The 14892-nt window shown below is 39.9% G+C and overlaps 1 protein-coding gene across 1 annotated transcript in view; it reads left to right on the top strand.

Moving 5' to 3' along the window:
• EPB41L4A (erythrocyte membrane protein band 4.1 like 4A) overlaps positions 1–14710 on the top strand; it is a 246462-nt gene extending 231752 nt beyond the window's left edge. The window contains exons 20-24 of the mRNA XM_018562488.1: positions 297–344; positions 2838–2906; positions 6648–6758; positions 10160–10238; positions 13970–14710. Coding sequence (XP_018417990.1) covers positions 297–344; positions 2838–2906; positions 6648–6758; positions 10160–10238; positions 13970–14092 — 430 coding nt within the window. The 3' untranslated portion in view covers positions 14093–14710. The remainder of the gene's footprint in view (positions 1–296; positions 345–2837; positions 2907–6647; positions 6759–10159; positions 10239–13969) is intronic.
• The last annotated feature ends 182 nt before the right edge of the window (positions 14711–14892 follow it).

Here is a 14892-nt window from a genome sequence, read left to right as displayed (position 1 = left end):
TTTTCAAAAGTATTAATTCATGTTGCATTGTGTCTACCCATTGATTTTCTATGAACATGTAATGTACCTGGCGTATGGTGCATTGTGTGATAGCATGCATTAATAGCATGGTATCGTGCCATTAATGCAACGCTATGGTGTAAATGGGCCCTTAGTGTCAGGGCTTGAGCTCATGGGCAGTAGGTACGTTGTATATACATAGTAAAGACACTGTAGCCTGTTTTCTGTAGTGTTTCCTTCCTTCATATATAAGTCGTGTATAACTTAGAAAACTTTTTTCTTTTTTTCTAAATAAGGAGAAGCCCAGATGTCCAGGCCAAGGAAGCATTATGGAAACACATTCAGTAAGTAGTTATTGTTTTCTTTGATATGATATAAGCTTTCTGAACAAGCATGAATTCTTTAGATTTCAAACATGAAATGGTTTTACCTTGCTCATTATCTTTTTGATTTTGTGTATTCTAATAGGAGGACTAAATCCATCCGCCCATTACTATTTACATTAACAGAATGTCTTCATATAAGAATAGATAGGTTGCAAAATCGCAATTCACAGGCACATTTTGTAATTGTAGCTTCTTGTCCTGGTAAAACCATCTGTGGCAGAGATACCAATATAAGAATATGATGTGCAAGGTATTTTGTTAAAAGTATATGTAAACCCAAAAAGCTTTCAAGCTGAAGTTTATTCTGCTTATCTTTTGCCTTCCCTGATAACTCCCTCTGCCTTACATCAACATGGTAGTACAATTTTCGAATAAAACCTTTCTGTTTTTTATTACATACCTTAATTTTCTATGTAATGTGGGCAGCTCATGGTTGGTGGGAAACATACTTTTCCTTTCGAAACCCCCCCAGTCCTGATGTAAGCAGTTGACTGGTTCTTGGGAAGTATGCAGTTATCAAACTGCCTTGATGGGTGGGTGTGAGTCTGGAGGAGTGGGCATTCCTAGACAGGTTGCATTTTCAAGCAGTCTGCTCTAGGTAACAAACTTCTAGAAACAGGATGTCTTGCTGCACTCCTTAGCGAAACAACCCCAAACTGGGTGGGTGCTTCTAGTGACAACGGAAGGCACCGTGTAAATCACAGAAAAGAGGAATAATGTCACCAGCACACCGTTTTTGTAAATCAATGATCCATTTTAATGGCACATTGCCATCCAATACAAGTGCTTTCGGGTCCACATGACGATGTCATTCTGAGCCTGATGAAGGGGACCCCCTGTGGCCCTGAAAGTGCTTGTATTGGATGGCAATGTGCCATTAAAATGGATCATTGATTTACAAATATGGTGTACTGGTGACATTATTCCTCTTTTCGGCTCTAGGTAACACTCACATGTCCCCAACTTAACAATTTGCAGTTAAAAGCATAGAAAAATCAATTAAAGTGCTTACTTTTAACTTGCTAGAAAATGTGATTACTCCAGGAGAGTCAGGCCACTAACAGCCCTGCTTGCACTTTTTAGCCACGTCCTCCTCTGGGAGTGTCTAACTTCTGTTTGTGCCAATCCAGCTCCTCTGCCCCTCCCCACACCTCCCTCTTTTCTGTAGCTGCCAGGGAAGGAGTGAAGGGGAGTACTATAGACTAGACTATAGACACTTGGATTAACAGCTCTGAGTCTGCTGGGGCTGCTGGCATCAAATCCAAGATGGTGTCGCCCAGCAGTAGTCTCAGGGCTTTTGGATGTCCACATATGGGAAGCTTTTACAGGTAAATGACATGCATAACATATGGTAAAAGCACATATAAACATATGGGAAGATTGTTATTAAAATGAATGGTCTGGTGATAGGCTCTGTTTAACGTTCACATAAACCAGCATTTAAAAGGTTACCAAAGCCATGTCTGCATGGGGCTGCAGTAAACACACCCTATAATCATGGCTGACACCTGTCTATAAGAATCCTTAAAGTGTATCTAAACCCAAATCCAAAAATGCCATATATTGCATCTTACCAGTCCTCAAATGTGGTGGCTGCATTAGCTTCCTTTTTTTTAAGCTGATTTCCTTTACTTTTACCTGCTGATTCTGCCAGTAGCACACTTCTAGTCCTAGTATGGCAATTCTCACTCATCTTACTGTATCAGGACAACAGAAATATATTACGAATACAGGACCTTTCCCTCTTCTCTTCTCCAAAACATAGAGGGGCATGGTTCTGTAGTCCTTATAGCTAAAGACAGTGTAATTGATACCAGTCAACACAGGCAGAGAGCACAGGAAGTTATCAGCTTATGAGATTCACAACACAAGATCAGCAGGTTTTAACAAAAACCTCTCAACGGTACATTAAACAAACCAAAAGGGATCAAATGAAGGATCTTTGTTAAAGGAGAACTATGGGGTCAGGGTTTTTCCCCATAATTCTCCCAAGGGTTTTTTCTCTGCAGGGATAGCTCAAGAAGTGAGCGAGCGACGCTATGTGTTCGCTCACTTCCCGATCTACTGAGCCGACCTGTGACAGTTTCATGGTCACAGGTCGGCTCAGATTATTAGGCTGAGTGAAAATCGCTTGCCTCATAATTCTCCTTTAAGGTTTACATTCCCTTTAACCTGATTGGTTACTGTTGGCAACACACTTTTTTTCCTGCAGACATTTTCCTTACAGGGAACACAGTATTTGTGTGATGAAACATCAGAAAATGAAATGAGAAAAACAGTGAAATGTTTTGTTTACCAAATGGGATTGCTTCATAATTTAAGTACAGGTGTTTAAAGGTTATCGCTGCATAATGTGCTCAATTCTATTCCATTTTCACTTCCTAGCTGTGGAATTATTCAGAATGTTGATATGGAGAGTGCCATTAACGTTGATTTCTGAACATTTTACAGGAAGGAACTTGTCGATCCCTCAGGCTTATCCGTAGAACAATTAAAGGAAATACCATACATGAAAATAGAGTAAGTCAGTTCACCTCATGTGCACCAGAATGGCTTTTATTTTGTACTGAATTGAAAAATTTAATTGCAAACAGAATCATAATATATTATATATGTAAGTATGCCGCCATGAGAGTGAAAGAGTATTTCAAGTGGCACTAAACTCTTGAATATTTGACAAGGAACATACGCACCAATGCACTTTTTAGGTACCCACTATAGACGCTATTTTGTTTAGAATGTTTTATTAACAGCAATCGATGTAAAACATATAAAATAAATAAAAACATGGCTACCTTGAAAAATATTATCGTTTCACTATATATCATCCTTTTTACTTCCCATCTATAAAGTAAGGTGAGTATTTACATTATCAATTGACTATACATATTGTTACATTCATTCATCTGAATACCCCCACTGTGATGTAACAATTAATAATATGTATATTCAATGGATAATGTAAATACTCACCTTACTTTATAGATGGGAGGTAAAGGGACGATATATAGTGAAACGATAATATTTTTCAAGGAAGCCATGTTTTGATTGATTTCGTATGTTTTTGTATGTTCTAAATTGATTACCTAAAAGTCAGAGGGTGGGAATGTTCCTTGTCAAATCTTATGTGTTACCCCAAGTACTTAACCCACCATATTTAGTTTTATTGTGTACATGCCACTAAACTCTAAAAAAAAATGCTGAGAGGTGGAGATTTTTTGGCAAAAAAGACATGCAAAATCTCCTCGGCCAAAAAACGTCCTCCCTTTCCTCTAGTACTCCTCTGAGTACACTGTATCGCGCATTCGCCATGCATTGTTTACTTTTGACTCCAGATATAGAGAATGGGTCAAGTGCTTCAGACAATGTAACTCCTAAGTGCATACGCAGGAGTTACAACATCAGTGACTGATCAATGCCTGGAGCTGATGCCTGGGAACCCATAACTAGTGGTAGGGTACAGAACCTGCAATGACAATGGAGAAGTGCACAGTTGTAAGGTAAGTGTGCCATAAGGTGCAAGTATGCTGTGAAGAATTGCACATTCTGCATAAAACACACACTGCACACAGCAGTGGAATACTGCTTGAAGCGTGTAAATATATATTTGTGAATAGTATTATTATTTTATGTACAGAGCAGCTAACAAGTTGGTGCTTTATAATGGGATAATGATAATGATGAAAAAAAAAAAGTTTCCTTTTTCATTCATGAAGGGAGACAAGATTCAGAGACATTTGCATATACTGCTGCCTACAGGAGGATTTGGGCATTGGCAAATAGATTTGTTACCAGCCTGGTATAACTCTTTCCACTACCAGCATGTCTTAGTTTTCTGCTAGTGGCCTAGTAGAATGGACTTCCTTTCTCTAGTGAGAAATGTTTAACTGTTTTACTGCCCATTTTTTCTTTTTGTTCAATAATTTTTTCTTCAGTCTAGACGCTGCTTGAGCTGGTCTCCTATGCAGCTTTCCGGATCAACGTATCCTTATCAACAGCTTTGGAGACTGTACCCAGAAACCGCTGGACTAGATGCTTGCGGGGCCTGCCCGGAATGTTATTTTCAGGCAGCAGAGTGCTTTCCAGGTGCAGAACCATAGCAAAGCCTCTGGTGTGACCCAGTCTCTGAAGACTTATTAATGAGTAGGCCGTGTGGGCTATGTGGGCTACTATTACGGGATGCACAGGAGTTCAAATGGTGCCACATCCCAATATGTATCGATACAAGAAAAAAACAGACTTTTTAGGCAACACCATGACCACTTCATTTGTATTAAAAATAATATTTTGTTCTACAAATCTCTCATAAAATCACATGATCATAATAAAAACATCATAAAAGTGTATGAGCCTATGCCTTACACAGACCCGCAACTCCTCAATATATCATGTAGTTGAACCTGATAAACTGTGTATATATCATACAAATACCATTAGAAGTAGGGCTGTTACTGATTAAAATTTTTGTGTTCGATTAATCGAAATTCTTTTTAATCGATTAATTGATTAATTACAACGCACATACAGATCCAACTACATTGGCCTATACACATACAGCACAGCAATGAAGTAATAAAATGAACTGGGATCACACTAATCCAGCACGTTATTAATCTCACGTGCCCCACTCAATATGGCCGCCGCTTGAGTGGGGCAACTCAGAATAATAACGTGCTGGATTAGTGTGATCCTAGTTCATTTTATTACTTCATTGCTGTGCTGTATGTGTATAGGCCAATGCCTTGGCTGGCGTTAGTGCAGAAAGTTAAAAAAAAAATTTGAAATCGATCAAACAAATTTTAATCGATCAAAAAGATTAACGATTAATCGAGAAATTAATCGTTAATTTGCACAGCCCTAATTAGAAGTACATGTTAATAATAATTATACAGGTTTCCATGGAGGGGAGCTATTTAGTTTATCAGGTTCAACTACATAATATATTGAGGAGTTGCGGGTCTATGTAAGGCATAGGCTCATACACTTTTGAGTGAGACTAAACAGGTTGATGTTTGTATTATGATCATGTGATTTTTATGAGAGATTTGTACAATAAAATATTATTTTTAATACAAATGAAGTGGTCATGGTGGTGCCTAAAAAGTCAGTTGTTTTTTTCTTGTATTGATTTGTGGGCTACTCTATTATCTACTCTATCTATTACAATCGTTGGGCGCCATTATTATTTCCATTTTTCAGTTGGTCTCCATGGAGAGGGTTAAAACGCTGAGGAATTGAGTGTTTCATCACTACACGGAGTGTTGCCCATGTGTGTACTCTGCACACCTGTCAAACATTAAAGGAATGGACAGAACTCATGGCAGTAGTTCCAGCTTGATCCATATTAATCCCATATTTGTAAAGCATTTAGAGTTCATGCTCACAGCAGGACATTGTGCTCCTGTCCCACTGCTCAGCCACAGTAGATCAGAAGGAGATTTGCTTTTTTTGTCTGGATGAAGTTTGAGCTGTAGGTGTGTCTCCATTAGAAAGACCGACTCTCTTTGTCATTCCTGATGGTTCCCTTAAAGGGGAACCAGCTTCTCGTTCTACCATTTCTCATTTGCTGTGACAACTCATTTAAGCTTATGGTCTTAAGGATTGGGTTCCACCATTTCCTGTCAAGGTGCATTTCCTAGATCTGTGAGTGTTTCTCTTGCTTTTTTGACATCAGGCAACTGATGCAAGGCTGCTACATGGTCATCTGTTCAAATGTTCTTTAGGTTTTACCTGGTGATGCCAGCTTTGGGCATAAGGTTCTTCAGATGGCTATTTGAACTGCAGGCAGTCCCCAGTTTGGGCCTATTCATGTTTTATTTTCGGTGTTTCCCACCCCTCAGTTGAACTGTTTTGGGACATCCCAAATGTCGCTGAATCCTGTGTACCTCAATGAACAATAAAAAACTTGAATTTTTCATTCACTGTAAAATCCTTTTCTTCAGGTTTATTGAGGGACACAGGTCCCACCCCTCTGTGTTTATGTCCTTATTCTCGAGCACTACCTCAAACTGAGGCATGCTGGGAGTCGGAGGAGGTTACATCAGCCCTTACCACTGTTTTTTTGTTTGCCAGTATCCAAATCCTCCTGTAGGCAGCAGTATTAACCAATTGTCTCTGAATCCTGTGTCCCTCAATTGACTCGAAGAAACGGATTTTACTGTGAATACAAAAATCCTGTAAGATGCTTAATGATCTTTTTAAATTGCAACCCTGAATGCAGTTATTTTCATTTTAAAATGTTTGCGGTGTTTTGTTTTTTAGGACTCAAGGTGACCCAATACGTATTAGACACTCCCATTCCCCCCGCAGTTTTCGCCAATACAGGAGGTCCCAGTGCTCTGATGGTGAAAGATCTGTTCTGTCAGAAGTCAAGTAAGTTTCTCGGGGTAGTGGTGTTAATCATGTAATATTCCAGTAAGACTGAGAGCATCCATAATACCCAACATGATAATGGGAGAAAGCCACTCAGTATGGAATAGTGTTACTGAATGGCAATTCCAGTAGGGTAAAGCATAGAGAGAATCCACAATACCTAACAGGGTGAGGGGAGAAAACCAGTGGTGGTTCCGATTTTCCATTCAAGTAAAGTAAAGCATTGTGCCTGATGGCTATATAATAAAAAGAGCAAGATTGATGCACCCCAGTGTGCAGTATTCCTTTGAGATGCAATTGTGAGCAGCTCCTATGGAACCAAGCCACTTGAGATGTGGATATAGAGTGCGGAGAATCCCACCTAGAATACATACACATATAATATTGTTGTGTGTGGTGAATAAATATAATTGCGTTTTCTAGAGCAATGCAGTTATGAAGGATAAGTTACAGAAATCATCCAACATGAAGGACATGTAATCCATTCGGTATATAGAAAATGTTGATTTGTAATAATTTTCCACAATTTGTTGTTTTGAGAAAATCAGTTTTTAGCAATGACTTCTAATAACCTACTACCTTCTAATAACCTACAGAATGCTGGATTCAGAAACATTGATTTCAATTAATCATTATGTCAAGAATGGGCTCAATTATTTGCTAAATACTGTATAGGCACTCTAGAAAATACTTTAGTTACTGAAAAATTCCTTTAATAAATGTCCTAATCACAAGTGCCACCAGTTTTGCGCTGACTGGCTTTCATAAAATATTTGTAAGCAATTGGAGTGATGTGCAGAAGTATTAATCTCCTTGGACTTTACCACAGTGTCTAGTGTCACAGCCTGGAAGACAAATTGATTTAATTTGTATTTTTACCATGTGGCATCATAGCAACTGAACATTTTAAAGGTGCAACATTTCCTAAAAGTTAAGTAAACTTAAAAGCAGCCTCCAGCTCATTACTTAAAGGAATCATGTTTGGCTACAATTACAGCTGTGAGTCTTTTGTGGTATGTCTCTACCAGCTTTGCCTATCTAGAGCCAACATGTTTCCTATTCTTTTGTGCAATCACTCTATCCCTGGCAGATTGAATAGAGCAGGAGTAGGCAACCTCTGCACTCAAGCTGTAGTGGAACTACAAGATCATGAAGAATTGCAAGACTCTGACTGCCAGAGTTCTAATTGGTATTGAGATTGTAGTCCATCAGGGGAGCGAGCTTGGTGCGGTGACTACTTTACAACACACACAGGGACCATGAGGAACAAAAGTAGCCACCCTCCAGTAGGAAGGACAGTGTCAGCATCAAATCAGAGATGATTTGGGGATCTACAGCTGAGTGATACACAAATAAGATACATTTTTGTTAGTACTTAAGGTACTTGAATGCATTTGTAAGATCTAACACCTCAGTTTAGTTTTACATGAAGTATTTCCAAATATTTGCAATAGGATTGAGGTCTGGGCCTTTTTAAGACCTTTAAGCATTTGGTTTAAAACTAGTTCAGTGTAACTTTTGCTGTGTGTTTGGGGCCACTAACTTGCTGGAAGGTGAACTTAATTCCCCATCTCATGTCTGCTGCACAATATAGGAGTTTTTTCTCTTGAACTAACCTGTGTTTATCTGCATTCATCTTGCCCTCAGTTGTGACCAGTTTTTCAGTCACTCCTGGTGAATGGAATCTACATGGCTAAATGCTAACATCATCATTCTTAATTGTGTGGCTAGTGTTGGCTTACTACCACATGCAATGTTTTGAGTGATGCCCAAATGCTCTATTTTGGTCTTATCAGACTGGACTTATTATGGGTTTTTGTTCAGCAATGGTTTTAGTCTTGGCACTTTCCATAAAGTGTTACCTAGCTTTTGGGTATAGTTGCCCCTTGAACAGTTTCTCCCATCTCATCTCTGGGTCTTTATAGCTCATTCGATGTTACCACTGGCATTTTGGCTGCTTCTCTGACTACAACCCTCTCCTGGTGCAAGGATTCCTTAGGCGGGCTCACAGTTGTGCCATATTATTTCCCTTTTTTTAATAATAGATTTCAGGGGATATGTTCAAAGCTCCTGAACTTGTTTTGATAGCTCACTGATCTTTGTAATGGTGTGTGTTTATATTTGCTTTTGAAGAAATACCTTCTAGAAACAGGTCACACTTTAATTATGTGACTGTTGAGAATAATTGAGAGCTTAATAAGAGTTGCACAGCAAAGGCAGTGTGTTTTCCTTCTAAAATATTTTTTTCCACTAGGCATTATAGATCATTAACATAAAATTCCAATTAAATCCATTTTCCAGGTTGTAACAGTGCAAAATATGCAAAAGTCTTTAGGTGAATATTTATGAAGCATTATTGCAGTTGTACAGTAAACTCTGTGTCATCCGGTATTCAACTAACCAGAACTCTCATCTAACCAGAACAATCCCCCTGTGTACTCACTGTTCTGCTCATCTGCGGCATGTATTATCCTGGGATGGATCGTGTTTCTATTTATCTTAATTTGTTTTAGGTGTGTTTACGTATCTTAATTTGCCTTTGATTACAGGATTTCAATATTAATATGAAGTCAATACAGAGTTTATGTTATGGGGTATGGCATTAGTTAGACCTATTTTTAAAAGTAACTCTAAAGCAACCAGAAACTACATTTATCGGGAATCTACCAATCCCTGTGGATGCCGGATAATGAGGAGTTTACGGTATATCGATTTGCCTAATTGTTTACTAAAATGCAGGGAGATCTTTTGGGGCTTGAGGAATGTGATATCCTTACTGGTGAATAGAGATTGTTCTTAGCACAAACGAATCTTAGCTCTGGATAATAAATGTTTACAGCGTCCTTGTACAGGAAAAGACTTTACCTTATCTTACATTCTTAAGGTGGCCATACACTGTACAACCATCGCAAGACCTTAGTCTTGCGATGGTTGTAAAGTGATTAAAAAAACGTAGGATCTGCCCATCTTGGACAGGCAGATCGCACTTTCGATCATCGCAAGGGGCGGGCTTCCGATGACTGCAATGCTGAACGGGCAGTGTGCGCGTGCGCACACCGGCCCGTTCGGCATTTGTCTCCCGAGCACCGTTCTAACCAGCCGAAAATCGTACGATTCTCAGCTGGTTTTCTAACATGCTCCTTAGACAAAAGACGTGCGACCGTACAGTAGAAACGGTCGCACGTCTTCGTTCACACTGTTCGATTCTCGTACGATCGCGGGATTTCCCGCGATTCTCGTACGAGAATCGAGCAGTGTATGGGCACCTTTATTCTCCTTGTTAAAGGTAAAAAATGATTCCCGAAAGATCCTTTTTCTTTCCTTTCACGTTATCTTATTTAGATTGATTGAAATCCTATTCGTGTTTATGCAACATCATCCAATCTGCTTTCTTTTCTCAGTGTGAAAAGTGATCTTGTGCCTCCTCTGGCTGTGACACGAGCCTCAGAAACACATTGCTCCAGTGGTCCCTCTTCTCAGCAGGTTAGTACATTTCATATAAGTAGGCAAATAAACCAAGACTGTATAACTCATTATAGGAAGAGATAGAGTTAAAGAATCAGTACAACCAAAAGTAATATTTGAGCTATAAGGTGGCGCCTAGTGGGATGAGCCAGCCCCTAGTTTACTTTTGAAGGTCCCTAAAGAAGACAAGAGGCCACCACCTGAGATTGAAGGAAAAAAAGTTTTAACCTCAAACTGCATCATAGATTTGGTAAAACTGTGGATCTCTCTTCCCCAGGTGGTGGTATCAGCTAAGAGTATATACATATTCAGAAAATCGTCTAGATGTCTTCCTCAGGAAATGCAATATACAGGGGTATGGGAATTCTTAGTGATGCACGCACGCACGCACACACACACACACACTGAATTGGATGGGCCTCTGTCTTCAGTCAACATTAACAACTACAGTATGTAACTATGTAACCGCCTAAGTAAATATCAGTGTTCTTATTAGGACATATTCACATCAACTGGAGACAGGCCTAAGGAAGTATTTCATTCAAAATGAAACTTCTGTTTCGGGGATGCCTAAAATCTGACTTGTATGCCAATGTAGACTTTTGTGGAAACGAGCCAACCACACAAGCAGGAAATGACATTTCTAGGGCATATTCATCAGCAGTTGCAATATTGAAAGGAAGCAATATTTTGCATTTTCCCAGTTTTAGAAAATGACAGCAGCTGCACATTGTAACAGGAAGGTATTTTTTACATTGAAATTTAATTACAAAATAACATGTCTAGCAGTTATATATATGTATTTTTCATATGAAAGTGTTCCTTTAAACTAGGGTTCGGGAACAGTCCCATCTGGATGCACCCATCCATTGCCAAGTGAGCAGTAGATTGTGAATGAATTTGCTGTCTGTACTGTCCCTCTGATAGGAGTAGTGACAGTAGCATCACTACTTTCAGATTAAAGCTCAAACAGCAAGGAGAGGAGGAGAGACCCGGGAGGAGGAGCAAGCTGCATCTCCTTCCAAAGAGTACAAATGAGTTCAGGAAGATTAAAACTTGCTGTGGCTTTCTAATACAGACAGGTAAGCTCAGGAGGAGGAATTTGCTTGCTCAGAGGCTTCCGAGAGCTAGGGTAACTGCAGTGCAGACTGTGAAGTTTTGACCAATAATTTTCCCCCTCGCAGCTCATTTGCCTTGCCTCCTCCAGCCAGGTTCAGACAGTCTGCATCCAGGGACGTACATCTGTACATGTCCACAAATATACATTCAAGGCAGTGTCCCCACAGCATACACCCACAGCCTGACATTGATTTGTACAGGTGAGCTGTATGCAACACTTGTGACTCCCAGGCACCCAGATCTGGCCATCTTTTACAATACACGGACCTCTGCACGTATGTGAAGGATCTCTTAGACTCTCGTTATTCTAATACCCTTACTTTTTAAGGGGACATGCTAGGTTATCTCCTTACAAAAAAAAGAGTTCTGCTCCCTGATGATGTTTGATTTCTGCCTTATTGCTTTAAACCAAAGATGGGCCCACATTCAGACCCCTCCACAGCTGTGGATTTATTTTTATTTTTACAGTTTGTCCATGCCATTATAATAGTAAGGATTGGGATATACAGTGCATTCAGAAAGTATTCAGACCCCCTTCACTTTTTTAATTTTGTTATGTTGCAGTCTGATACTACAATTATTTAAATTCTTTTTTTCTCATTAATCTACACTCAGGTCCCCATAATGGCGAACCGAATTTTAGAAATGTCTGTGAATTTATTAAAAAGTAAAAACTGAAATATCCCATGTACTTAAGTATTCAGACCTTTACTTTGTTGAAGCACCTTTGGCAGCAATTACAGCCTCAAGTCTTTTTGGGTATGACGTGACAAGCTTTGCCTGCATTGGGGGATTCTCTGACAATCTTCTGTGCAAACCCTCTCAAGTCAGGTTGGATGGGGACTGTCAGTGGACAGACAATTTCAGGTCTCTGCAGAGATGTTCAATCGGGTTCAAGACAAGGGTGCCCACTAGTTCGATCACGATCTACCAGTTGATCGCAAAGCAAACACTGGTAGATCGCGATCGGCTGACTGACCTGAGCGAGGAGAGAGAGCGAGAAGAGACAGCCGAGAGAGGGGAGACAGAGAGACAAAGAGGAGAGATCGAGAAGAGAGCGTGCACACGTGAGGGAGAGAGGCAGAAGTCCCAGTAACGATTTTAATGTGCTTGTTTTTTAAATAAAGGTGTTTTTACATTGGTAGATCTCATTGAGCCCGTCATTTAAAAAGTAGATTTCAAGACAAAAAATTGTGGGCACCCCTGCTCTACGACATTCACAGAGTTGTCCCTAAGCCACTCCTGTGTTGTCTCGGCTGTGTGCTTAGGATCGTTGTCATTTTGGAAGGTGAACCTTTGGCCCAGTCTGAGGTCCTGAGCAATGTGGAACAGGTTTTCATTGAGGATATCTCTGCACTTTGCTCCATTCAGCTTTCCCTCAACCCTGACCAGTCTCCCAGTCCCTGCTGCTAAAAAACACCCCCAAGCATGATGCTGCCATCACCATGCTTCACTGTTGGGATGGTTATGGGCAGATGATGATCGATGCCTGGTTTCCTCCAGACATATTGTTTAGAATTGAGGCCAAACTGTTCAATCTTGGTTTCATCAGACCAGAAAATCTTGTTTCTTACAGTCTGAGTGTCCTTCAGGTGCTTTTTTACAAACTCCAAGTGGGCCATCATGTGTTTTGCACTGAGGAGAGGCTTCCGTCTAGCCACTATGCCAAAAAGGCCAGATCGGAGGAGGGCTGCAGTGATGTTTGTCCTTCCTTTGTGCCATCTCCACACAGGATCTCTGGAGCTGTCAGAGTGACCATCAGGTTCTTGGTCACCTCTAAGGCCCTTCTCCCCCGATTGCGCTGTTTGGCAGGGCGACCAGCTCTTGGAAAACTCCTGGTTTTGCCAAACTTCTTCCATTCTAGAATTATGGAGGTCACTGTGCTCTTGGGAACCTTCAGTCCAGCAATGTTTTTTGTAGCATTATTGCCTTGCAATAATCCTGTCTCTGAGCTCGGCAGGCAGTTCCTTTGACCTCGTGGTTTTTGCTCTGATACAGTATGCATTGTCAGCTGTGAGGCTTTCTTTAGAAAGGTGTGTGCCTTCCCATATCATGTCCAATTTAATTTACCACAGGTGGACTCCAATCAAGATGTAGAAACATCTCCACAATTATCAATATAAATGGGAGGTGCCTGAGCTCAATTTCAAGTGTTGTTGCAAAGGGTCTGAATAGTTATGCCAATGTGATATTTCAGTTTTTTAATAAATTCACAGACATTTCTAAAATTCTGTTTTCACTTTGTCATTATGGGGTACTGAGTGTAGATTGAGACAAACAAATAAACAACTGCAGTAAAAGGCTGCAACATAACCAAACTGAAAAAAGTGAAGGGGGTCTGAATATTTTGTGAATGTAGTGTAGTGTCCCATAGACAAGCAAGTGCCATTCCTTCTGCTTCATGTAATGCTTCAAGTGCATGTTTACAAAGCTTCAGTAAAAAGATCACATTATGGTTTACTGGCATTGGAGGGAGAGGATGCAGGTAGGAATCGGATTCAGAAGTTTTGCATTTGGTTGAGAATGAAAACATGCATACATTGTGTGGCAACTTCTATTTGTAAATGACTACACTGAATATCTGTGTAGTAAAACATTGCATTCAGTCTTTCTATCTTCTATTTCAGAGAAGAAATGGATCCAAGGACAGCCTGATTGATTCCAATGCATCCCTTCACAGCAAAGATGGAAAACACAGTGTAAAGACAATAAAAACAGTGCAGACTTTACGCCTGAAGTCAGAATCTTGAACACAGACAACTTTAGGGAAGGTCATTATTTATAAACTGTCTGGGATCAGAACCCTCCAGGAACTTTATTTCCATGACAACATGAGACATTTTAGACTTTAAATTATTTGACATTGCCAGAGATTGAACCACAGCGACCATAAAACAGCAAAGCCATTTAGCTGTAAGATGGTGGACTTTGTAAACAGGAAATTGCAAGCATGGCTGGCATTTATCATTATGTGGAAATCAGAATTCAAGCTGGAATGTTGATTTTATTGTGGAGAAAGTATTAAAAGGAAGATTTCAGCTAAGCTTGTGTCACATGTCACCACCAATGTTACAATAGACTACACCACTACATATGCTGCTCCTATGCCATAGTCTGAACACTGCGTCCATTTGAATATGAAAGTCAATTGTTCTCATCACCTGATGTTTTTAAGCCTTTGAAGTTGGACTTTAAAACACAATTGTTTGGCACACTACTGCTACAAGTACTACTAGAGTTTTAGCCTGTAGATTCTTGTATACCAAGTGGAAAGTTATCTGTAAAAGTGGATTTTTTTAAGGATGTTTTTTGAATTTATTTTATTCTTGCAGTATTAAGAATCCAAAGTATTTAAAAATAAACACCACCTAGCCAAAAAAGGGTTTCTTGATGTTATCTATGGTTGTAATGTCATGGATTTATGTCACTTAGAGCAGGCCTTCTTAAACTTTCTCCACTCGTGACCCCTTTTTGGCCGAGGAAATTTTTAAGGGACCCCAACGTCGGTCGGTGTCTCCCGCCTCCCTAGCCTAAGTCGGTGTCTCTCTCT

This window comes from Nanorana parkeri, unplaced genomic scaffold, assembly GCF_000935625.1.
Source record: "Nanorana parkeri isolate BGI_ZX_2015 unplaced genomic scaffold, ASM93562v1 scaffold580, whole genome shotgun sequence".
In the NCBI taxonomy this organism is placed as follows: Eukaryota; Metazoa; Chordata; class Amphibia; order Anura; family Dicroglossidae; genus Nanorana; species Nanorana parkeri.
This window is presented reverse-complemented; position numbering and strand designations above follow the sequence as displayed.